The 25,673-nt window shown below is 29.0% G+C and overlaps 1 protein-coding gene across 6 annotated transcripts in view; it reads right to left on the bottom strand.

The window, feature by feature from the left end:
• The window catches only part of LOC126772799 (peroxidase), a 54,848-nt gene that overhangs the window by 16,430 nt on the left and 12,745 nt on the right, over positions 1 to 25,673 (bottom strand). For 2 of the 6 annotated variants that reach the window (XM_050493383.1, XM_050493382.1), the window contains exons 2-3: positions 1,593 to 1,771; positions 480 to 530 (exon numbers count right to left, since the gene is read on the bottom strand). In XM_050493383.1, the coding sequence (XP_050349340.1) occupies positions 480 to 530; positions 1,593 to 1,765 (224 nt within the window). In that variant the 5' untranslated portion in view covers positions 1,766 to 1,771. Of the gene's footprint in view, positions 1 to 479; positions 531 to 1,592; positions 1,772 to 15,386; positions 15,520 to 20,228; positions 20,288 to 25,673 lie in introns of those variants that run through there. The other 4 variants (XM_050493381.1, XM_050493384.1, XM_050493385.1 and 1 more) reach the window with 4 other exon arrangements.

The raw sequence follows: 25,673 nt of genomic DNA, 5'->3' as shown, positions 1-25,673 counted from the left end.
ATATTTTTTAGCAACTTTTTAACCCCATCCGCCCCATGGTGATATGTGGTGAGGTTTTAGAATACCTCATACCCAAAATCACGTGTATTTTTTTAGTACAAAGTATATTGAAATTTTAGAATATTATCTTTAAATACAGGTATAATCTGATTAATTTTCTGTTTAGACATTGTGCGTTCTACGAAAAATAAATACATGTGATATCTCATTACCTTTCATACCTCATTCCTTTTTTTTCAAACCTCTCCCCCCTTTCGAGTCTCAAGTGATTAATGGACGATCCCATAACGCGACAGAAATTCTGGTTTATATTCTGGTACATGAGAAAATGATTGAAATTTGTCAAAATATGTTTTTACTTTTAGAAATACTAAACCGAATATACCTATGCTTATATTACTCAAAATACGCTTAGCCTAGAACAATTTTACATCAAATATCATCTCAATGTGTTCTAGATAAAATGGAATAAAAATAACCTTATGTTGACTTTTCTCGCAAGCTCTTCGACATCCAGCGCTTGTAGGTAGCTGTTAACAGAATTGGTGCAAAGTTTAGTTCATGCAACTTAAAACTAAAGGGAACTAAATATTAATTACAAAGAAATGTGCAGATCTTAATAGGGATAATTAGCGAACAAAACGTTTTTTTAATAATAATCAATGTTCTCGGATCGAAGTTCCTTATCGCACGGTAGATTGACACTCGACGAATGAGAGATAGGCCGAAATAAGTATATCAAAGACGGCAATTTTTGTAGTATGAGTGTAATTTATCTAATAATAGAAGATTTTTTGTCGTTGTTTTTATTGTTATCATTTTTATTTTTCTTTTATAGTCAATTTGTAATATTCAAATAATTATTTAATAAAAATATATTAATTTCTATTATTTTATTTTTCATTTAATTAGTCTCAAACGTTGTTTATTTATTTAATTGTGGCCTATTATTTAATAAATAAAAACATATGATAGCGAAAGGAATTTCGTTCCGGGTTTCCCACGACACCTTTGTTAAAAACATAGACTTATTACGCTCGACGATAAAATGCCTGATTGAAGACAATGATAAAGTCTAGGTTGTTGTAGCGAATATATTAAATTACCGTTTCATTCGTTGGCATTTTCTAAAAATTAGTATACAATTAATCGGACATTGATCTACGCATTGTATAAACATTTCCTTGAGGAGTTAAAGCGTACTACTTGATAGCTTAAGCAATTTTAGTGACAAGTGCGCAGTCTAGTTTCTCTGTGACTTAGGGGAGCATAAATAGGTTTTACCGATAGTAATTTTATTTCTCATGCAAAAATTAATTTCACACAATTCACACATTCATAATGCTGTTTTTCACAATTTGATGGGAAACAGTGAGAATCGTGATTTTTCCGATTAGTTGAAATAGAAGAAAAGCAAAATAGGCTTCTATTTACATATTTACATTTTTTTCAAGTCGACTTTTTAAAAGGAAACTTTTATTTTTTAGAAAGAGAAACACAAATAGATCAAAAGAATGTGTGAAACTTGATATTTATAATATAATGTTAATAATGACTATATTATAATATGCGTTTTCCTCAAAAACACTTACCCAAGCCCATTGACAGGGAGTCTTTGGGCTGGAAATACGCCTCGATTGTTCAATCCATAATTTGAAGGTGAAATGCCTTGTAAGAAAGTTTGACCAGGATTCGTAAGCAAATTTGAATATTGTCCATATACCAAATTGCATATTGCCAAAAGGCAAGCTGTGAATTTGATCATTGTTATCTGAAACAAAAGAAAAATATTATAAAAATGATTGAATTATTTTAGTATAAGCACTTCGCAATAATTTTTTTCATCTATTTATGATTTTATTAATCGTAGAAAAATATAAATAAAATTAAAATTTCCCCAAAATATAAATACCACCTCATGCAATTTAATTCATGAATTAATAAACCTGACTCTAATTAAGTTACTTTAAGTCACAAATAAGCTTTACAGTTTTCTAATATTATTAAATAGGTTATTCTTATAAAACCGATGTTTTGATTCAGTAATCATTTTTAAGCCGCTTATATAAAATTGTACATAATATATTTTACTGTTAAAATAAGTCAAGTTTTGAATTATGTAGAAACAAATCACACCTGTTTTTTATCCAGAGCAAAAAATAATAAATTAAGAAAACAAACAATTGAACTTTCATAACGCGCACTTCTTTGTTTATTAAAAGATTATATATTATTAAAAGTTATTGATTAGTTTTTTTCATATGAAATTAATTTTAAATAAAAAATAAAAATATTTTTAAAATTAAGCACCTATTTTGTCCGTGAACTAGAACTAGTAATATAATGTTACAAATCCATTTTAATGCAATGCGTGCAATTTGATGCGTGTAGTCTTGGAATGTTATAATTTTTCTTTTATAATAATACGATTGAGGCTAATAATAATAAATAAAAAATACTTAGTTACTAGGAAGTATACTTATATCACATTTTTGTTTCAAATAATATTTTTAAAAAAGTTATTATACAAACTTGAGAATTATACTGGTATATGGGTCATAAAATTACTTACAGGAAATTGGCTCAAGAGAGCCCGGGGTGTGCAATAAATCATAAACACGGCTGTAATCTGTTTAGTATCATGGTGCAAGTAGAGTTTATGTAAAGAGAATTTTAAATGTCTAAGAAATATTATAAAATTTTAGGTTAAACGTATATAAAATTAGAAAATAATATATAATATTAATTTTCTAGAAATGGCGTTACATTTAATATTAAATATGTATTACAAATAATCTCCACTAGATTCAGGGTTTCTGGAAGAGATCTCTTGTTAGAGATAAGTTATCCCTTTGTACACATTTTTCATTTATATAATTTTCTGTATACTCTGTTGGTACATAAATAAAAAATAAATAAATTAACTTAACAAGAAACGACCTAAGTACATCTACAACACAAACAATACAAAAATACAAGTATTTTTTATATCTGCACAGCTTTTTTTAAATTTTATACTTATTGCTAGCGTAGTTTAATGCAATAATATTGCACTTTTATAAGCGAATGATAAACATGATAACGTCTAAGCACGTCTAGATCTTCGTATTCCTCCCGCAGGCCACATTATAATGTAAGATATTTAATATACGTATATATATTTTCAGTGTAACATATTATCAAGCTGTACATGGAAATTGGGGCTAAACTATTAAGTCACCAGTAGTTAGTATGTAGTTTATTATATACTTGTGTCAGGAGAATCCGCTCTTCCATAATGTTTCATGCACTCGTTAAAAAATAAACATTAGGTACACATTGATCCAACCAATATTATAAATCATTTAATATATCATTTTTTTGTTATCGTGTTATGCGGATTTTAAATACTTTTGTAAAACATTAATTACTAATTATTATTTTCGGCATACTTTTGTGATTTCCTTTTAACATTTTAAGTGGAATATAAAATACCTACCACTTAAACGTAGTATTTATTACTATTATATATATATTTGCGTAACGTGAAATCTCCAATGGTTTTTCCAATATGTTAAATTGATTTTATTTTCACTAGATTTATTTTTATCGCGCATGTAAGCATTTCTCTGTCACCTTATGTGAGGATATGTACATAAATACATAATATATCACATATTTACATATAATAAAACTTTAACAGCTTTGAATACGGCTCAAAAACATTATGAACTTTCGTTTTATGGACGAATTCTCATAATGTTTTTTGAAGATTGGGTGATATAGCGACTGGTTGGTACAATTATTATCCTAAGAGTAACACTAAATGTCGTGGGTTCGAATCGTGACCTCTATTTGTATTGCTCATATAGGCGTTTGTCGGTGTCGTTTGAATGGACCACTGACACAGTAATTCTGTATGTGTGTAGTCGCTGAGTTTTAGATTCTTTTATCATTGTAATTTAAATAAATAGATTTTAATAAATTAATATGAGATATATTTTATTTAATCAATCGGAGATAGCGGAAATAGATTGTATTAAAATTCAGTATCATGTCACCTTATAATCTAGTTGTACGAACAAAGTATTTAATAATGAAAATATTCTGAAAGCGTTGTTTAAAAAACTGTCATTCCATATGCATTGTTCATACAAACGAAACTGCGTCAATACATTAGTTCAGTTAGAAATATAAAAACTAGATAAATAAATAAATAAACTATACAAATAACTATATATAAATTAAGTTTTGCATCATTTCATATATATCATGCTCTAAGAAGTTTAAAGCGAAAGTTTTAAACGAGATTTTAAAACATTACCGCTTCTCAAAGGGCAGCATCCCAATGGACAAGAAAGGAAAACTAATTATGACTTGAAATTATTTCGAACGTTCTAGTATTTTTTCATAGATTTTTATGTAGATATTTATAATAGTGATAACTTTAGTACAATTATAAGTTAACAATCGGCTTTAAAATTAAAGTTAACAATTTTATTGTTTTTATTCTATCGTAATCAGGATCTATCGAATTTAGTCAGCTTTTGATTTTTACCCAATTGAAAGCATCTCAACAATACCTAATTACAGGAAGTGACGTTTTACTTTTAGTTTACTTATTAATTGGCCTTCGAAATTTAATTGACTTTGTAATCTTGATCCGATCAATCCTGAGTGTCTTCTAAAACTTCGTGTTTTCGATGAAATAATCTGAGCCTACAAAGCACAACTGAACTAGTTTTTGTATTTTCAAAATTGGATATTTCTTAAGTATTGACATAAATAAATATATCTCAATCTTATATATGTATATGTAATAAAATTATTATTACATAGATGTTATCCACGCTTGGGTATATATTGTGTATATTTAACAAATGGGAAAATAATTTGACGAATAGTGGTAGTAATAAAGGTATTTTTTAAGATGTCTTTTCGATGGAAGACTATTTCCTACTGTATACAAGAAGTATATTTAAATTAAACTTATGTGTTCTCAAACTAGTAGGTATATAGTAAAAATTAGTAAAATAAAACTAGGTAATAGTTTTATAATATAATAATTATTGTTATTAATATTGCTTGAAATCTTTATTTCACATGAAGATGACCTTTTTTATACGATACAAATAAAATTGAAGTGTATGTCTATGATTTCAAAATAACTGTCTCTTTTAAAGATAATTTGGACAAACAACTATTTTTTTTATTTATGTCTACTGTCTGTTTGTCTGAGGTAATTTTAAATTCGGTTATTTCAATTTGTAATTTTTAAAAACAGCTAAAAATTACAAATTGAAATATCTGAAATAAGAAGTATTTCAACATCCCGTATAGTCTTTATTTCATCAAAATCAGTTGAGTCTATCAAAAGTTATAAAAATATAAAATTCACGTAGGTACGTACTTCTTTTGATGGCGATGTGCTAAGCACGTCAATCTCTGAATCATGTTATCTACATTTTCCAGAGTTACCTTCTTGCTATATATTAACATTCGCGTTTCGTTCAAACTTGCTTTGTCGATATTTTTTCGTCGATTCGTCTGATTGTTTTGAAGTTTTTTTATTAATTTCATTATTATATTAGTAAGTCGGTTGTGATTTTTTGATATTTTTGATTTGAAAATTCTAGATTTTTACTTTTTAATTTTGAGGTTACCTTAGTTGTAGGATTTAATAAAGTTTGGATTAAATTGTTTAGTTTTATCCTCATTTAAAAATAAATTATATTAGAATTTTGAAGTCCATCTTTTATTTTTAGCATTAGTTATAAGGTTATCTTTTAGGTTTTGAGTTTTTGAGCTTGCATAAATTATGGTATTTATAGCTATATAGTGAGCGAAGCCGCGGGCGAAGCGCTTGTTATAAAAAAAGTACTATTATCCATCATATGTTTAAATTAAAAAGTGTTAGTTGCAAATATTGTACTAACATTAATGTTCATAATGTTATTTATAGTTGTTTGATAGTCCGTAGGTTGATTTTATCACAGTTTTTCTTTAATTATTAAACCTATTGATATGATGTCTAATTAAGCTCTTAATAAAATAAAAGCAAAGTTGCTTTTAAAATTATTGCTATTAAATTTGAAAAGTTACAAAAAAAAAGTTTTAATATTGACGAATATAAAATTGAAAATAAATGAAAAGTATACCTTGAGTTATCCAATTATAATGATGCCAAGTTTTCTTCAAAGGTTTAAATAATATTAAGATTCTATTAGTAGTAAAACTGAACGACTCGATCGTTCAGTTTAACTTTTTCTTAATTGGCATTCTGCAACTAATCTTATTAAAATAAAGAAGACCTTACGTTTAAAAGTTGTAAAATAAGGATTTAAAATATCTTTTAAAAGTTTGGATCATCGCTTCGCAACCTTATGACTTCTATTAATTATCACTTCAAATTGTTTTTCGTTAAAATCAATTATTTAATAAATGATTTTATAAGAAGCCAATAAATTTTAATCCGCAGGATGCAGGAGCAGATTAAACAAAGTTTAATTGAAAATTTCCCTTATATTACCTTGTTTAAAATGACATAATATTATATGATGGGAACTCGTTTGTGTAAACACATTTTTTTTAGTAATATGGAGGCAAATGGATCTTGTGGTAAAATAGTTTTCGACATATCTGGTCTTAATATAAGTCCAGGTTGTTAATTGTAAATTTTCGTCTATATCTGTTTTTGAACTTCGCGTTAGAAATTAAAGCACGCTCAGCTACATTCGTTTCACCGAGTCATCGAATTGTTCTTTATTAAATACTGGATCCAGTACGGGTACCTCATAACTGAATAAACGATAGAACAAGCGGTGAATGTCAATTGCAAAGTAAGTAAAAGTTAAACACAGTTAAATAATAATAATACATATTTTGTGCTACCAATCCAATAATCGAATTCGTCTCTGGGGTACCCGGCTATTGATGAGATGTATTATCTATTCGGCTTACCTATGAGCTGGAAACTGTAGCATTACGTATTTATATTTATCGTAATATAAATTCAAATCACGCTTTTAAGATTTATATTTTTACTGGTTTTTGCCTGAGGCAACGAGGTCCGAGTGTTCAGGTGTGTAACCTATGTTCTTCTTTGGTGTTCCTTCTTGTAAATTTCATTAATTTCGGTTCAGTGGATTAATGTAAAAGCGTAACTGATGGACAGAGTTTTTTTTTAACAGAATATATAATAATATCTATATAATATAATAATATCTATAATAATAATAACAGATATATAGGCCACCTGATGGTAAGGGTTCACCAACGCCCTTAGATATTGGCATTGTAAGAAATGTTAACCATCACTTACATCGCCAATGTGCCACCAATTTTGGGAAGTAAGATGTTATGCCCCTTGTGCCTGTAATTACACTGGCTCACTCACCCTAATACCAAATACTGCTGTTTTGCGGTAGAATATCTGATGAGTGGGTGGTACCTACTCAGACGAGCTTGCACAAAGCCTTACCACCAGTACCTACTTTCGCATTTAAATTGTCAGTATATATATTATGCCTCGTTGGTCCAGTAAATAAGTTATTTTATTTAAATTTTCAGCAGCCTGCAATCTAGGAACTGACAGTGCTTAAACAAATGCGTATAGAATTTTACATTAATTACAGAGTTCAAAGGGAATGTTTGAAGCACGTTTTAAATAATTGATTAAAAACTTTTACAAAGTTTACTATAACATACTGATGAATACAGGAGGTTCGGTTCGTAATAATTATTAAAATAAAGACTTTTGTACGACGATTGATATTGAATTGAATTGACCAAGTCTATCTTTAAATAATGTTTTTCGTTTTACGTGAATTCAATTTTTTTTCTGAGAGATAAATGTATTCCGTACTGTAATTTAAAAGTGTTAAAAGAGAAATAAACAATCAAAAATATATAGTTCGAATCGAGGTATTGCAGCTCGTTCATGTCGATAATGTATTATAATCAATTAAAGTCAGCACCTTAAGTAGTGCAGCCATTTTCAAGTGACGGCTCTCTGTAATGTTAGTGGAGTCGAGCAATAACCATTAATATTTACGACAACCGCTCACATTCACACAGTTAACCGTACCATACATCATGTTAAAACGAACAAATTTAACTTATTTTTAATCAATAAATATGTGAAATTTTAATATTTTCGCAACTACGTTACAAAATAATTACACTTTTCATGTAATAGAACTTAAGGTAAGGTAATACACCTACATACATATTCTTGTAAGTGGACAAAACTTTTTAACTTTAACTATAAATAAATATTGTTTTGATAAACAAATATGCAAATTATTGAAATATATATAAGTTTTATGTGTACTAGTGAGTATGATGACGTGGTCCCCGTAAATATTTTTCATCATCCATCAACACAGGATATATTAGCGCATAAGTGTGTGCGAAAACACAAGTGTACTCTAATCACTTTTATAAGCCAATGAGACGGCAAATACGAAACGACCATGATTTTGTCTACTTTCCGAGAAACGGGAGTGTAAACACTGTCTAACACTTCCCGACACCGGACTGCTACTAAGAATTACTAGAAAAAACCACAATAACCTTTTTAGTAGCCGGACCCAGGTTTTAAACCTAAGAGTTCAAGGTCTACGGTCTTTTAAATTAGCCACTAAATCAACAAGTCAACTAAAAAGTAACTCAAGTAATGTAACTCATGAATGATGAGCCGGTTGGCGTGGTTGATAGACTTGCCTCTCACGCCGAAGGGCGAGTTCGATTTCCACCCAGGACAGACATTTGTGTGCATGAAAATGTCTGTTTGTCCTGAGTCTGGGTGTAATTATTTATATAAGTATATATTTACATATAAGAAGTAGTATATGTGTATATCAGTTGTCTGGTTTTCATAGCACAAGCTCTGCTTAAATTCACACACATCCATCTGATCCCAGATGGATGTGTGTGAATAATGTCCTAGGATATTATTATATTATTATAATGTACCAAAAAATCTTATTTTACCGAAACCAACACAACTTATTCCGTGATAAAGTTCAAAGCAATATTTCTTTTTTAGAGTAAAAACCCAACTATGATATCAACTTTTTTATACTATAGTAAAATAGTCTTCGAGTGTTTATTTAATAATTAATAGCGAGAAGGGACCTTCCTATTTACTGATGTTATTTTTCCTTCTGACTTAGACATGAAACTTTGAATAGAAGAGAAATGCAATTTTAGTTCTTTCAAAGTAAATGTAAGTAGTAGTAAAAAATAACTAGATTTTTATTGCCAAGAAATTTGTATTCCTTATTATATTTATATAGAACTTTATTTATATATATTTTAAAACCATAAAGTAAAATTTGACTTTTAACTTGACGTTTAAATAGCATAAATTGACTTAAAATTATATGTTTGATCGTGTTAGGTAAATAAATAGGAAAATTAGTTTTGAATTTTTCGAAAAAGGTTAATCCCATTATATATAATCCATATTTATAACAATCTTTTTACGTAACAAATCGTTAGGCATCATTAAGCATGCTCTGTCAAGCGCAACTTATAATGCGCTATAATGTAATAAAACGCAACGAACAACCATCTAATATTTCATCTAATATTTTATAATTACGGATGGTTATATAAATCGCTTTTATTATTCTGATTTAAACATACAAATATAACAATTACCTACGATATCGATCGAAGAATTATTTTTTTCCTCTTAATAAGATAATATTTGATTGCATCGTTAACGTTTACGTTTAACGTTTTTTTTTTAAATATTTATGATGACAAAAGTTTCTCTTTTTTGGCATTTAAATAGGAACTAAAACCTTATTTAAAAAAACCTTCTTCGGTAAAACCGTGCAAATAAATAACAAAACAAAAAAGTAGAATAAATATTGTGTTTATAATTACGAAGTAAGCTAGAATAGGTTATTTAATTTCTTAATTAAAATTTAAATGCTTCTCTACGTGAAGTTTCCCATGTGAACGGTTGCTACCTATCGACCGACCGTGTAAAAGCGGAGACTTATCTGATACCCAATACTTCGATACTAATATTGCATGTTTTCTCCATATATTATTTTTACAGTAATAATTATAAATACGTTGCCAAAATGTTTTTACTTATTATTACCCGACTACTTTTATTTTTATTGTGTAGTTTTGACAAAATTATTCTTACCCTGCAATTTTGGTTGTACCATATGAAGTACATAATAAAATGTTTATGTATAATTTGTTGCCTGTTTGTTTGTAAAAGGAAAGCAGCCGAGATGGGAAGTAGTGGTGTGTCCATAGACATTAGCAATGTCAAGAGACATGCTATCCATTGCCTTTGCGCTGCCTTGTGCTTGTAATTACGTAATTATATATTCCACCAATTCGATACTATAATCTAAAGCTAGCTAGCTATACTTTACCATTATCTTACTAAAGGCTTCTATTATTTAGATGACGAAAAAACCTTCTTCCTTTAAAAAAAAAAGGTAACTGAAAGTTTTATTAATAATCAGTGGCATAGTTACGTATACACCGTCACAACGGGCCTCTTATCCACCTAAATGTACTATGTAATGACTAACGGTCTTTTATATAAACTTATCTTAGCGGCTAATTAGGTAACACTGATTTCACTCTGTCTATCATTACTGATTTGACATGCGAAAGAAAAAGACACAGTAACAGTAACAACCTGGTAATGTCCCACTGCTGGGCTAACGCCTCCACTCCCTTTTGAAAGAAGACACAACATTGTTTAACTAATCACCCGCCAATCAATGTTTATATGATGTATGATTTAAAAAAAATGTCGGGCAAGAGATGTCTATTGTTAGATAAGTATATAAAAACTACAAATCAATTATAAAATTACTTTCGCTACACATGATGTCATTTTTTTATTACACAATAAATATTAAAATCACGGCCTAATATGTGTGTACGATGATACCCCTTACAGGTTATGTCACATCCGTTATGACAATGTAACAGCGATCTGAGTCAAATTGCGGTGAGAAAAAAGTTACGTGTGATTTGCTAATTACCATTCATCCAAGTCAAATTTCTTAATCTAATAACAAATACCACACAACACAATACAGATTGTTTTTTATTTACAAAAAGGTTATGTGTAATAAAACATATAGCCAATCATTAACATTAAACCTCCTTTCTCTACTCGTGAACAATTAAATACATTGCCATTACGAAATTTCTGATGAATGATTCGATCATCAAGAAACAATTGCCCAGTTTTAGGTTTTATTACAGTAATTATCCATTCATTCGCCTCCATAGCGAGGTCAAGGTTAAGCCTGATTGTTGTGAATAATCAATTGTCTACTTCAAAAGGCTTATCGATACCATTCAATTAATCTGTTGCATTCGAACAAATAAACAATGTATTACAATATAAGGAAGTGAATTTCATTAAAAAATTATTATCTTCGTGTTTTATGTCCAAACTTATTTTTTGCTTGTGACGTAATACACAACAACATATAAGCCACCTGATGCTAAGTGACCATGATTGTCTATAGACATAGTCGCTGTAAGAAATATTAACCATAACACTATTGACTAACCTAAAACTTTACGCCTCTAATGCTTGTAATTACCCCAGCTCACTTACCCTTCAACCCGGAATATGGTAATACTAAGTAGGTACTGTTTGGCGGTAAATTAATAATAGAGTGGATGAGAGCGATTCAGACGAGCAGATACAAAGACACAAAGTCAAACTAACAGTAAATAATAGTTTTGATTATGGAAAATCAAAAATAATTGGCAAGAGTAATCCTAGGTCTGTACCTCCATTTTAAAATTACATATTATTGAAACCATAACTATTTTAAAACAGAAACTTAATTTACATGATAGCATTGAATTACATAAGTCAATCTCCCACTTTTTCCTATTAAGTTTTCAATGCTTGCACTATTTATAAAATAATACTGTAAAAGGAGTATAAACGAAGAGCTAAAATCTCAACAACTATTCCATAAAAAAAATCACTTCACTTCTTGTTAAATGCGGCAAGCAATTAACTGTTTTACTTATCTTACAGTGAATTTTACATATTTGGATATCACTTAATCAATTCCATGGAAAAACTAACTTATTTCTTCCTTGAAATTTGTCGTATTAAGAATTTCGCAAGAAAAAAAAACTTTTTATATCTATAATGGGCTCATTTTGCAGCTTATTTGGTCTTATCGATAGTCATTAGTAGGTATTGCTTATATTTCCGAGTTACTAATAATTATGTCAGCTTGGTAAATGATACGTAAGCAGTTTAATTAGTATGATTATAGTTGTTACGAATGTTACAATTATAATACTAAGAGCCGAGATGACTCAGTAGCTAGCTCTCATGATACTTAAACGCAGATTGCGTGTTCAAACCTGATCAAGAATTGAATTTCATGATCTTAATTTGTGATTATATTTGCATATCCTGATCGGCGTTTAAGGTAACATTGTGAATTCACCTGCATGTGTTGACCAAATAAGTATCCTCTAACGCAAATAAAAAATCCTCTCCAAAAGTATTTTTTGTCAGTAAGCCGAAGATAGATAAAAATAGCGTGTTTTTCACAACTTTTGGTAATAATGGGAAAAAATGAACGAATGGCGTTGACTATGATAGAGCTCTCCTCCGAGATCTGTCGGTAATTAATCCTGACATGGCTTCCAGATACTAGACAATAATTTCCAAATATTTTCTAAACAACAATTAGCTAAGCTTAAAATATAAGTATTATTATATAGTACCAGTTCATTTAGGTCATGTATCGAGAAATACCCGATATATTCTAGGAAGACTAACTTCCCATTAACATGAAGTGGTCGCGTCTTTCGGCGAGCATATCAAGTCGAAAAATAAATTCAGTGGTAAGAACGCGTGAATCTTAACCGATGATCGTGAGTTCAAACCCGGGCAAGCACAACTGAATTTTCATGTTTAATTTGTGATTATAATTCATCTCGTGCTTTACGGTGAAGGAAAACACCGTGAGGAAACTTGCATGTGTCTAATTTCTCTGAAATTCTGCCACATGTGTATTCTACCAACCCGCATTGGAGCAGCGTGGTAGAATAAGCTCCAAACCTTCTCCTCAGAAAAAGAGGAGAGGAGGCTTTTAGCCCAGTAGTGGGACATTCACAGGCTGTTACGGTTACGGTTTCATTCGAAATATTATATTATTATAAAAGTTACATTCATGACGTCAGTCTCAGACAAAGTCATGCTTATGAATAACACAATAATAAATAGCTTGATCATTATACATAAAATAAAATTTATTCATTTGTATTAATCAACGTTATCTCCGTTTGACAAGACACTACGAGTTGTAAGACGAATGTTAACGAATTAATCAAATTTAAAATTAAAGACTTACATTTAAAAAATTAAAGTCTTAAAATATTTAATATTGCATAAAATATTTATGGAATGAAACATTAAGCAGGATGCTTTTCATAACACTATTAATAATAATAACGTATTAGATCCTTGCCTATAAAATTGTCTATATAATACGATTATATATGATTATGTAGGCAGAAGATCGATATTTTTCATTCTACTTAGAATTCAAAATTCAAATTTAATTTGCAACATACTTGTGAAATTTCTTTGACAAACATGTATTGTTCGTCTTTTTTTCCGCCGTTCGATTTGAATTTTAAAGTTATTTTTTTTAATAAAACTATTTTTTATAGACAGAACTGACGGAGCACCTAACATCATTAAAATCCTACCTCCATTCACTAATAACTGCTTACATTAACGGTTTGTACAATTACTGTCAAACTCGGTGATTAACAATATCTTGACCACAATTTTACGAAAAAAAATTTCTTAAATATTTATTTTAAGAAACAAATATAGCCTGCAGCTCTGCGACCAATTGCGACCAATACAAATAAAAATAAAAAACAGAAATAAAGAGATAGAGAATAGACTAGAGATGCTACGTGTTATTATTATTGCTCCAAATGAATATCATTTTGATGAATATCACTTTTCTCAAGTCAAGCTATTCGTCAAACTTAATTTGCATTAACAACGCGATACTTTATCATTTTCTCAACGCGACTTGTTTCTAGGCCTATTGCTTCACTTTTGTAAAGCCTTCAATCTACATTCACTTTCTATCTTGCAAAATTCTATTAAAATTTATTAAAAATTAGTTTCTATTTAAATATATAACATTCTTTAACACCGTATTATGCAGAGATATCTGTCAACGACATAAAACAATAAAAAAACAGCGCTGCGTAATATTATATATACGGATGTAATTTTTTATTATATAAAAAATAGACACTGCTCCATTACAATTATAACACGAAATAAATTGTTATTATTTTCATTTTTTTTTTCTAATGACGTCATCTTCAATCATATTTTTTTTATTAATTATCAGTACGCCTGTGATAAAATTGGCTACCTGGTTAAGTTATTCTCAAAGTAACTTTTACGGATAGCTTTTTAAGTTTAAGTATGTAGTGTAGAGCAGCCCTAACTATTCGTCAATATTGTACCATTTCAAATTTCATTATTTTCTTCGTATGAGAATGTATTTTGACAATAGAACTACTAATGAAAAATAATTCATATACCTTGTACCCACCTACCTACACAGACTTGACAAAGCCAGCGCTTAAAAAATGTATGTTTGTATATTATAATAAATTAATGTGTAGTACACTAGTAATTCAAAATGACGTATTTCAAGCTTTATGGGTTATGAATTATCGTTATGATTAAAACAAATCTAACAATAGAATTGTAGGTCGAAATTGAAGTAGGAAATTACGACATTCAAATATTATCGCCGCTTGGTTTCACACGATTTCAATTAGGGGTTTTCGATAGAATTATTTCTACAAATTATCGCACATAATATGTAGAACTTCTATTGTCTATCATACTCTATCACTCTAGTCCCATTTATTTAAGCTTTAAAATGATGTAGTTTCAATAAATTTAATATTAGAATGATAACAGACTCAAGTGTGTGTTTGTAAAGTAGACCAAAGTTTATTCGTTTGGATAATGATTTACTTGTATTGTGATTAATAAATTTGATTATAGGAAGGTCTTTTGTTTTAATATAATTTTAAATTGTCGTTATTTGATCAATAAATAATGGTTGTAATTGAGTAATTTAAGTCTTGGCCAGTCAAAAGTTAGTCACAATCTGTTCGGTGACATAAGTAGTAAATAAAAATAAATATTTGAAGCAAATACAGTTTCTTTTAATCTATTATTTTAATATTGCATATTTTATTAAAAAAAGTAACACTGCGCTCGAGTTATCGTATCGTATGTCTTTATAGACACATTATATGTATATGAAACTATCGATTAAAATATCGTTTTGAAATATAGGGAGACTAATAGATAAGCTTACCGAGAATAGATCTTGCGAAATTTTGATTTTAAGTTCCCTTCACTCTACTTTAACCAAAATCCAGCTTCTTTCAAAATGTTAAAACTTCACAAATAAGTATATTTTTTGTCATAGAAATATAATTTTATGCTTTCGTCAAGAGAAGCCGTGATAAGTGGTGCTAGTTAAATATAAAAAATACAGACGTTTAGCGTAAAAAAACTGACGTCAACGTACGAGGCTGTTGAGGTTTTCTATATTTACCGAGACATTGACAACCTTAGTATTAATTTCATATTGTGACGTGAAAACTTCAGATTCAATTAAGGTTGCAATTCTAACTCGGTTGTAATTCTTATATACCTATTAGTTTTATGTTAAAATATTTTTTTAATTTAATAGTAATATTTTTATTTCTAAGTTTATTTGTTGTTACATTAAATTGTTAAGTTTTATTCTTCTGTACAGTAGGTTTATATAAAAGGAAATACCGCAAACGTCTTTTATATGTAAATAATGTATATGTGTATAAATTGTACTATCAGAATCGCCGACTGATATTACAATTTATATTAGTTTTGAACTCACAGTTCCACCACCTATGGTGCTTATGTAAAAACCCTAGATTTAGATAAAACTGTCAACTAAAATTGTGTACAATTTTTTGGGTGTAAATAAAATTTATTATTATTTACGTTATAGGTAGCCGAACGGGAAAATGGACCACCTGATGTTAAGTGATCACCACCGTCCTTTGACATTGGTGATGTGAGAAACCAAGTCGTTTAAGTCACTATAAAATATATTAAGAGAAACGACAGGAGTTCACAGTAAGTTTACTGATGATTATTAACAGAATAATCATCAATCTTGACCTTACTTTTTTCTAACCAGAACCCTTTTATGCTTCTTATTTTAAAATCACAGACTTCCAAACAATTGTTTATCTTTTCCTTATACTTAAACGCGAGCGAAGCCGCGGGCAACAGCTAGTATATAATATCTTTTTGTCCTCAGTTTGTCAACTGATTTCTATTTTTTTTTGTTTAGTGTTGCCATACACGAGCGTTAGTGCTCGTGTATGGCAACACACAACTTAATAAAACAATTTTGTAAATAAAAACAGCCGAAATGGCACAGTGGTAAGAACGCGTGAATCTTAAACGATGATCGTGGGTTTAAGCCCAGGCAAGCACCGCTGAATTTTCATGTGCTTGATTTGTGATTATAATTCATCCCGTGCTTTACGATGAAAGAAAACATAGAGAGGAAACCTGCATATGTCTAATTTTACTGAAATTCTGCCATATGTGTATTCCACCAACCCGTATTGGAGCAGCGTGGTAAAATAAGCTCTAAACCTTCTCCTCAAAAAGCTAAAGAAGGCTTTAGCCCAGCAGTGGGACATTCATAGGTTGTTTCTGATGCTGTCAACTTCAAATAAAAAAAGAAAAAAGACGTTGAAAACATGTAATTTCATCAGGTATATGTTTTTCTCAAATTTTCATAATGATTTTGGTCGAATTCCAACAATTCAGCGAACACTAATTATGTAATTTACATAGCTAGACTCATATTTAATATTGTAATTGTAGCGCTATTTGAATATAATTACATTTAATATTAAATTGTATTAACGCATCACGTCGGAATATCCTATAAAAAAGAGATATCAGAAACATGAACACATGCAATTCATAAAGTCCGTGCTGTATTACAATGCAAAGATAAAAAGATGTATAATATTACACTAGCTTTACATTGTTGGAATGTTTATTCCCCGACAATTGGCAATCGTATCAATGACGCGTTATAATTATTTATGTGTGAGTATTCTGCTAAAAAATGCGGCTTATTGTACTTCGTTATAGATTCATTGCATGTGTGACCAGTACAATAGTATGCTTATTACATTTTTCGCGTAACGATGTAATCTTAATATTCAATGATTAATACGATAATTGATTTATTACTAGTGAAATGTTTACAGTACATTACAGTGGAGTAGATTGATTAGAACAACATTATAGACGATTGAATTATACTTAAAGATTTCATATTCATGAATATTTAAAAAAAATCATATGGTGATTAAATCAGATATAATTTATGTTAGTTTTTTCTATTAAGTAACATCAGTTGCTTGTTAAATATGTAATACAAGTATTCACCCGAGGCTTCGCCCACGTGTTTGGGAGAATAAAAAAAGAAAAGACTATGTCCATCCTTGGGGCTCAAGCTTGTTTCATACCAATTTTTTTCAAAATCGATAAGGCTTAGCCTTAAAATTGCAACAGACAGGCAGAGAGTTACTTTCGCTCTATAATATTAGTATAAATTATTTAATATCGAGAGTATAGAGCAGCCCTAACATTTCTTACTCTTATTTTTCTTATTTTATAATTATGTAATTTTAAATCATGACATTTTTTTATTAATTCTATCAGAAACACATAAGATTAAATTGGCTACCCGGTGGTTATTTATAACTTTTAATTATAGCTTTTTAGGTACTGTAGAGTAGCCCTAACATTTCATACGTAATTACGTTACGGAGACCTTGAATATGCAAATCCTTATCAATATTGCACCATTTAAAGTTTGATTATTTTTTTCTTATCCGTTTTACGTTAGTTGAAACTGTGTTGCTATTTGCTAGAATATGATAGCAACTATGACTACTTGCAACTGCATTAGTGTTAACCAAGTACATCTACTAAATAGATATAAACTTAAAGTAGTAGAGGTTATAATAGTCTCTGAATAAGCTTCAAACCTTCTCCTCAAAAAGGAAGAGGAGGCCTTAGTCCAGCAGTGGGACATTCACAGGCTGTTTCTGTTGCTGTCTCCTTCAAAAAAAAAAAGAAGAAAGATGTTGAAAACATGTAATTTCATCAGGTATATGTTTTTCTCAAATTTTCATAATGATCCCACTGCTAGGTTCCGTCTTCTCTGTTTTTGAGGAGTTGAAGGTTATACCACCTCGCTGCTCGTGTAGGTTTCCTCAAGTCATAATTTTTTTCACGTGCACGAGCCGGTTTATAAACACAGATTAAGCACATGAAAACACATTGGTACATATAACGAATTGAACCAATTGAAGCAATCTTCGTTTAAGATTCACTTGTTCAAAACAAGGCCATCGCGGCTGAATCTAAACATACCCAATGCCTATGTTTTAATGAAACGACATCCAATAATAATATTATGCTGTTTCATACTATTAAAATAACATAATAATAATTTAAAAAAATTATTGTGAATATTTTCACAAAATAATGCTCAATAGAAAAGCAAACATCGACTGTATCATTTCTTTCAAAAAGTCTAACACAAAAAGGGTCTCAACTGAAATATATGAAGAAAACTTTCACATTGTGTCAACATGTGATTAATAGTGAACGTGAGACCCAGAGGTCGTGGCTGCTCTGTGAACCCGAGTACCCACGCCCCGAACCTTTTGTTATGGAATAATCCAATCAAATGATTCCAACTAACTTACGTTCAACGTTTACCTTATATTAACTGCTATCAAGAATGAGGGACAATTGTTTTATAAATTGTATTTGAATAAAGGCAAATATTTCTTAGATGTTTATTTACGTTCACTTACTATATTTAAGAATGCTTATATATTATAAAGACGGTGGCAGAGTTAAAATATTATACGATGCAAAACGCTTTATTGTAAAGTTTATATGAATAAAGTACGATAACGATAATTTACGAATAATCCAATCAAATGATTCCAACTAACTTACGTTCAACGTTTACCTTATATTAACTGCTATCAAGAATGAGGAACAATTGTTTTATAAATTGTATTTGAATAAAGGCAAATATTTATTAGATGTTTATTTACGTTCACTTACTATATTTAAGAATGCTTATAAAGACGGTGGCAGAGTTAAAATATTATACAATGCAAAACGCTTCATTGTAAAGTTTATATGAATAAAGTACGTTTGATTTGATTTGTTTTATTATTATTATTTTTATTATTTTCATATAAAACGATTGGTTACTGATATACAATAACGATTCGTTATATATCGGTATCGGTCATTACTCAATCATTAATACACATATATGAAGATTTAATGACGCGGTAAAAATATTGTGTACTGTACATTGAATAATTTTATCAAAAAATGAGTGCGGCGATATAAAAAGAGAAAGGGTTTATTGTCTGACTATCTGTTTTTACGTACACCGACTTACACGCGGTCGAAGTCGCAAACATTAGCATTTGGACACAGGATTTGGGGACTTAATTCTCAAATGAACACGACCTCTCAAAATTATCACATTCTATAATAAATAATTACAGTAGAAATTATATCTTTTTTTTGTATAAATATAAATAATTAATATTTTTCTTATATAGTAGGAACAATTGTGTTTCGCAAGCATTGATACACTGTTATCCTTGGCAAATATAAATTAACAAACAGGATAAAATTTACAAAGCAAGTGCAAGAGACTTTTACTAAATTACGCTCGATATCCAATATAGACTCGGAAATTAAATTCGTATTTTTTGGAGCGGACATAATCGTTCGCAAAATTTAACAAAATTATTTATGTAACTGTGAAAGCTGTACTAAAACCGGTTATACGGGTACTGCAACTTTTGAATGCTCAGATATAAAAGCAGTTCAAATTCCTGACATGAATGACACACCAAAATAATACGCACATTTTTTTACAAAATACTTATGATGAGAATGAATGAATGATGAATAATATCTTTATTTCATAAGAGGTGCTATAGTTCAATTCATTGAACACTTTATACTAACAAAGAAAACTTAAGGTACAGTATTCTAAAGGGTATTCTATAAGAACAAACTCGAAACTTACCATCAGAGAGTGATCTGCGATATTAATCATAATAAATAATTATAACATTTCGAGTAGAGTATAATTCGGTCGTCCACATTTCACGGGTGTGCAATGAACTTGAGATCTTATAGAATAGCACTACTGTGCTCTTAGATAAGCCACAAAATAACCAATTTTACTAATAAATTGTCACTTTATTGTAATAAAATCGGGATGTATTGTCGTTGCCGTTTAAGCGTTCTGACTAACACAACAATTGTTCGGTCGATTTTGGATCGGAATAGAATAACAAAACGTATCTTAATCATTATAAATTATTTTATTTGATCCCTTGTACTACCTATTAAGTGTAACAGTACCGTATCGTGCCATTTGGAAAATTAAATAATAATTGTATGATTGAAAAAAAGCACTGTTAATAATTGTGCTTTTTTTAACGATAGGACGAAACTTATTCATATGAATTATAATTTCAATAATGTAATTTCTGTTGGGTGACTTTAGCATACGTAACTTCGTACCACATTTCAGAACTTTATAAATAGAAATGTGACAGTAATGACCTACTTTTAGGGCAATTACTTTCGATTGTTTACAAACATTTTGTTAAGTTAACTGTTTTAAAATATAGAACTCTTACGTTTTTATTATAACGATTATTAATATTTTATTATAACTAATTAAATGGCGTAAATATTATTTATTTACATACCATTATGTGAATAATAAGTTGCGTTTACATTTTAATTACGTTTCAACAACAATTATTTCATGTGTATTTTATAGTAATAATATAAAAATATATATTTGATTTTAATTATTTACTTGTTAATTGTGGTAAAGAAATACATGAATTATATTCCCCGTCCCGAATTCCCACGGGTAATTCATACGAAATAACCCCCTTCATTTTTTTTATTTAGTAGAAAGCTTATGTTCTGAATATTAGATTATGAAAAATGTATTATGTATAGTATATATGTACATACATAAATTCCGTTCATAGTGCGCGTCTACATCCCGAGAGGAGTAGCTTTGCTAAATTTCAAATCATTCGGATCTATAATTTCGGAGATGTAAGAGTCAGTCAGTATTTACATATAAATATTTATTACATTTGAAATGATTACAGACCTATTTTTACTTCATTTTGTTCTGTAATCTTAAGACATCGTCATAATAAATAGCATAGTTATTCAAATAACTCATTTATAATTTTTACGTAAGCACATTTTATCATATCGTAGCGTTCAAGGAATCGATACGTTTTATAATTTATCATTAAATTATTTTTATGTTAATAAAATATTTAGTTAACAACTGTTACAACGGTTACAACACTGTTATTCATAATTATCAATCAAATTATATATATGAAAATGTTTCTTATTTATGAATTTATCCAGAAATATTATCAACAAAGATACTAACTACTCGTTCTAACTTCGCACCAACAACAACACGGGTAGAAAAGTTTAGATAGAACGCTTAATATTGAAGTACAAATATATAAAGAATAAATCTTTGTTTTTTGCTTCTACGTTCGTGTACGAAGAACAACTCGCAAACGTTTCATCACAATCGGTTGAATGGCTAAGGAACGTATAGAGGACAAATATACAAAGAAACATTAACATATGACGTAAATATGTACATATAATTTGAAATAAAAAGTAATTTACAAATTTGAACAATATTTACTGTCAACTCGATATTTTCGATCAAAGCAGCGTTATCGCTATTGAAAAAGTTTACTGACAAGCACGTTTCAACTAGGTACTCAATTTCATTTCAATCTTTATATTATTTGAACTTTTCAAAGAATGAGTGCTTTATAAGCCCTTCGTATTTACGCAGCTTGATATCAAGACGATTAAATTCAATATAATAAGGTAAACAAGTAAAAGTTAACTAAAAAAATGTAATTTATATATTCTATAAGTAACTGTTAAGAAATTAATAATATATAAAGCAGTTACAGTTTGGATAATTTGATTTCTGACTTCATATTGTCGTAATCAGTAAATGAGTTTAGACTTTTGATTGTAACATATGCGCATCATAAATTTACAGGCCAAGCTACATACATCAAGTATATATACATACATCAAGTATATTTTAACTATTTTTAAATGTAACGCCTAGTTATTAAACGATTTCATTAATATTTTAACAATCTCAAAATAAAAAACAGTAAAAATTCCTTTTCTTAATTAATTCGATGTTTCTACAAGCACAGACAAAAATTACTGGCTTCGAAACTAATAATATATAAATTTTAGCTACTTCCGGTATCACAAGAGTCCAAATGATGAAGACATTTATACAATCAACTCAAAATATTTATATGTTGAACAGAAGTTATATTACTTCTCATAAAAAATAATTAGAAAAAATAATAAAATATTGTTTTTTTTTTCTAAAATAATCTGATTACAACAGAACAATATCATTAAAATTTATAAAAATTATTGTTTTCAATTTTGGTTGTAATTGTTCATTGACCATTTGTTTTTCTCGGTTTCTTATGTGTAATAGTTCCACTTGTACTTATGGAGACTTGATTGGTTTATGACGTGTTGTCTTGTTATAATTTATACCTTTATTTTTTCGTAAAAGATAACTAAATAACGTAAATCATTTTTGCTATAAGAGGGCCGAGAATATAAGAAAGATATGACATATTTTTAAGACGTTCATTTTGAGTATGATCATTTGTCTTTAAAGGTTTTATGATATGCCCTTTAAGAAAAAAAATCTTTTGTGTTGGTGACAGACGCGACAAAGCAATGGGAGAATAAGATTCTACCGTAGTAAGGCTAAATTTAAATAATTCATTTTTATATAATTCAGTTTTTAGGGTACCGCTTATATTACTGAAAATAAAAAAAAATCGTAATGATTATACTCAACATATGTGTTTATCAAATCAACACATTAGTTATCTTTTTCTCAATAAAAAAATTGGATTCGTGTTGTTAAACTTACTTGAATATATTGTATATATTATATTAGGATTAAAAATATGTGATATTGACGATATCCTATTCCAGTTGTAGATATACAAACCTTAAATTTACATATTACGTACGATTTCTTAATAGTGCAGCTGAAAAGGATTCTTTATTATTATATCTTTATTTATGATATAATCCCATTCAACTTAACTACTAATATCTACTTCACCGACATTCAAAACAATATTTTCACGAATCCATAATGAATATCATAGATTGTTTTCATAGAATGGTGTCATGTCAATTCAAGGTCTCCGTTGTTTATTTATCATTAGTCTTTCTGCCATTGGAATAGACTATACATATTTCAATACCACACTATTGCTAATAAGCCTTACAGCACGTATTGTATTGATGTTTTTGTTATGATCTCAGAAACTATTAAGAAAATAACCAAAGTACAAATATCATATTTGCCATGTGACAAATACTTACATACCTATATACCATAATATTTAAATTAAAAAAAATCAAAGCTCTATTTGAATCCATCACAGTTCAGTTTATATGAAAAAGTATAATTAATTGTAAACTAAAAAACTACATCTGATTCAGAATATAAATCCTATCAAAAACCACCATGCAGATACTCAGTACAAGCTTTCTTCTATATAAGGTCTGATGGCGTTAATTACATAAGTCAAAATAAGAGTATGCTATAAATAGATAGATGTTGGAATTTTCTGATGACAATTCAGATCAACAAATTCTCTGTATATTTTATAGCATTTTTCCGAGTATGTTCGCATAACTAAAAACAATTTCTTTCAAATACATTTTATATAATTATTACAAAAATTCATTCGTAATATAGCGTTATCTTGAATATTAGATAAATAGTTTATGCTTTTAAATTAAATGAATCAAACAACTTCTTCTCATTTTATCACAAACACGATATATAATAAACATGAACAATTATTGTAAAAGTATTTTTTTTCATCATACATTATCACGACACAATATTTTTGATAGTTTAAGCAGTAACATAATATTTATGACTATAGTCCATAAATATTTTTATTGCTAAATCGAGTTGAGGAATATAAAGTTACTTTGTACCAATACGATTTTTATTTATTTTTATTATAAAATTAATATGCAAGTCCGGGCTTTTAACGTATTAATAATATTCCATGTTGGAACGACAATAATCCCAATGGATCAGATTGTGCAATTAACACTTAAATTAAGTTCAAGTATCTAATCTATAATGATATACACACAATATTGTCATAAGAAATAAAAAAAACGAATCATATGAATTTTTTAAACATACCTTTAACGTTATATTACAACCGAGCTCTAAGCGAGTTTCATGCATTGTTATGGCAATGAGCATTTTTTCAAATAGAATAAAACTTTCTCACAATTAACTCTTAATTCACAAATATCAAAACCTTAAGTTTCCTATACCTGTGTTAAGCTCTTATGATGCATGCTATCATTACATTTGTCATTTTCTTGAATCCTGTTATGAATAATTTCAAAGAGTGTCAATTTATTTGGGAGTACCTTCATTTTGATATCTTATTCGACAAATATTTTTGTGCCGACTCTAAAATCCATCGAGATGATTAAGAGGCAGAGCGTGCCAAATACACTTACGTACGCTCCAAAATTGTAGTCTTCTAAATTTCTGGCGCAGAATTATAAGCAGGGCGGACGTGTGGGTAAAATATTAGCAATATATAATCTTGGATGTCTGGATACGGACAAAGAGATCACTTGGTCTTGTACTGATCCGTTCGAAATATTGGTTCTAATGCAATGCGGGCAGCTCGAACGTATTTTGAAAATACAATGAAGGTTTTTCTTCTGAGATTACTATATATATTGAATTTTATTTTTAGTTAAGTAATACAGAACTGTATTATATTGATCATTTATTTGTTCCAGGCCTATACATAAAAAATCGGATGCAGATTGTTTTCAAATTTTTTTGCAGATGATGATTGACAATTGCACCAAATATTCAATGTCTACCTTAAATTATCAACTTGATACAAATTAATAAGTAAAAAAAAAATAGTAAATGTAAATATGTAACGTTTTGCATCATAATCGCTTTAATGAAAGACAACATTAGACGTAACCTCAATTTCATTACCAAAAGGCCTTTCATATTATGGAACATATATGTCAATTCACGCCTTTAAGCAATACCAAATAGAAGGTAACACGGAAGAAAATCTCCATAATGTTATGTTACGCCTCTGACCTAAACTAGGATTGCGTACCGACATAGGTTCACAAGTCTGACTGCTATTATTAAATGCCTGGAGCACACTTCCTAGTTCTTAGATAATGGTTACTAACAACGCATTCTTCGTACATTTTATTTATTTATTTTTTAATTTCTAATTTGGAGTTTATGATCTTCCTCTATTAATTTTTAATTCCCGGATCAAGCCTAATCAGTTAATAAGGCTAATCTCTTAAATTT

The sequence above is a fragment of the Nymphalis io genome, chromosome 13 (assembly GCF_905147045.1).
Source record: "Nymphalis io chromosome 13, ilAglIoxx1.1, whole genome shotgun sequence".
Taxonomy (NCBI): domain Eukaryota; kingdom Metazoa; phylum Arthropoda; class Insecta; order Lepidoptera; family Nymphalidae; genus Nymphalis; species Nymphalis io.
The sequence above is the reverse complement of the archived record's forward strand: the minus strand, read 5'-3'. Positions and strand labels throughout refer to the sequence as shown.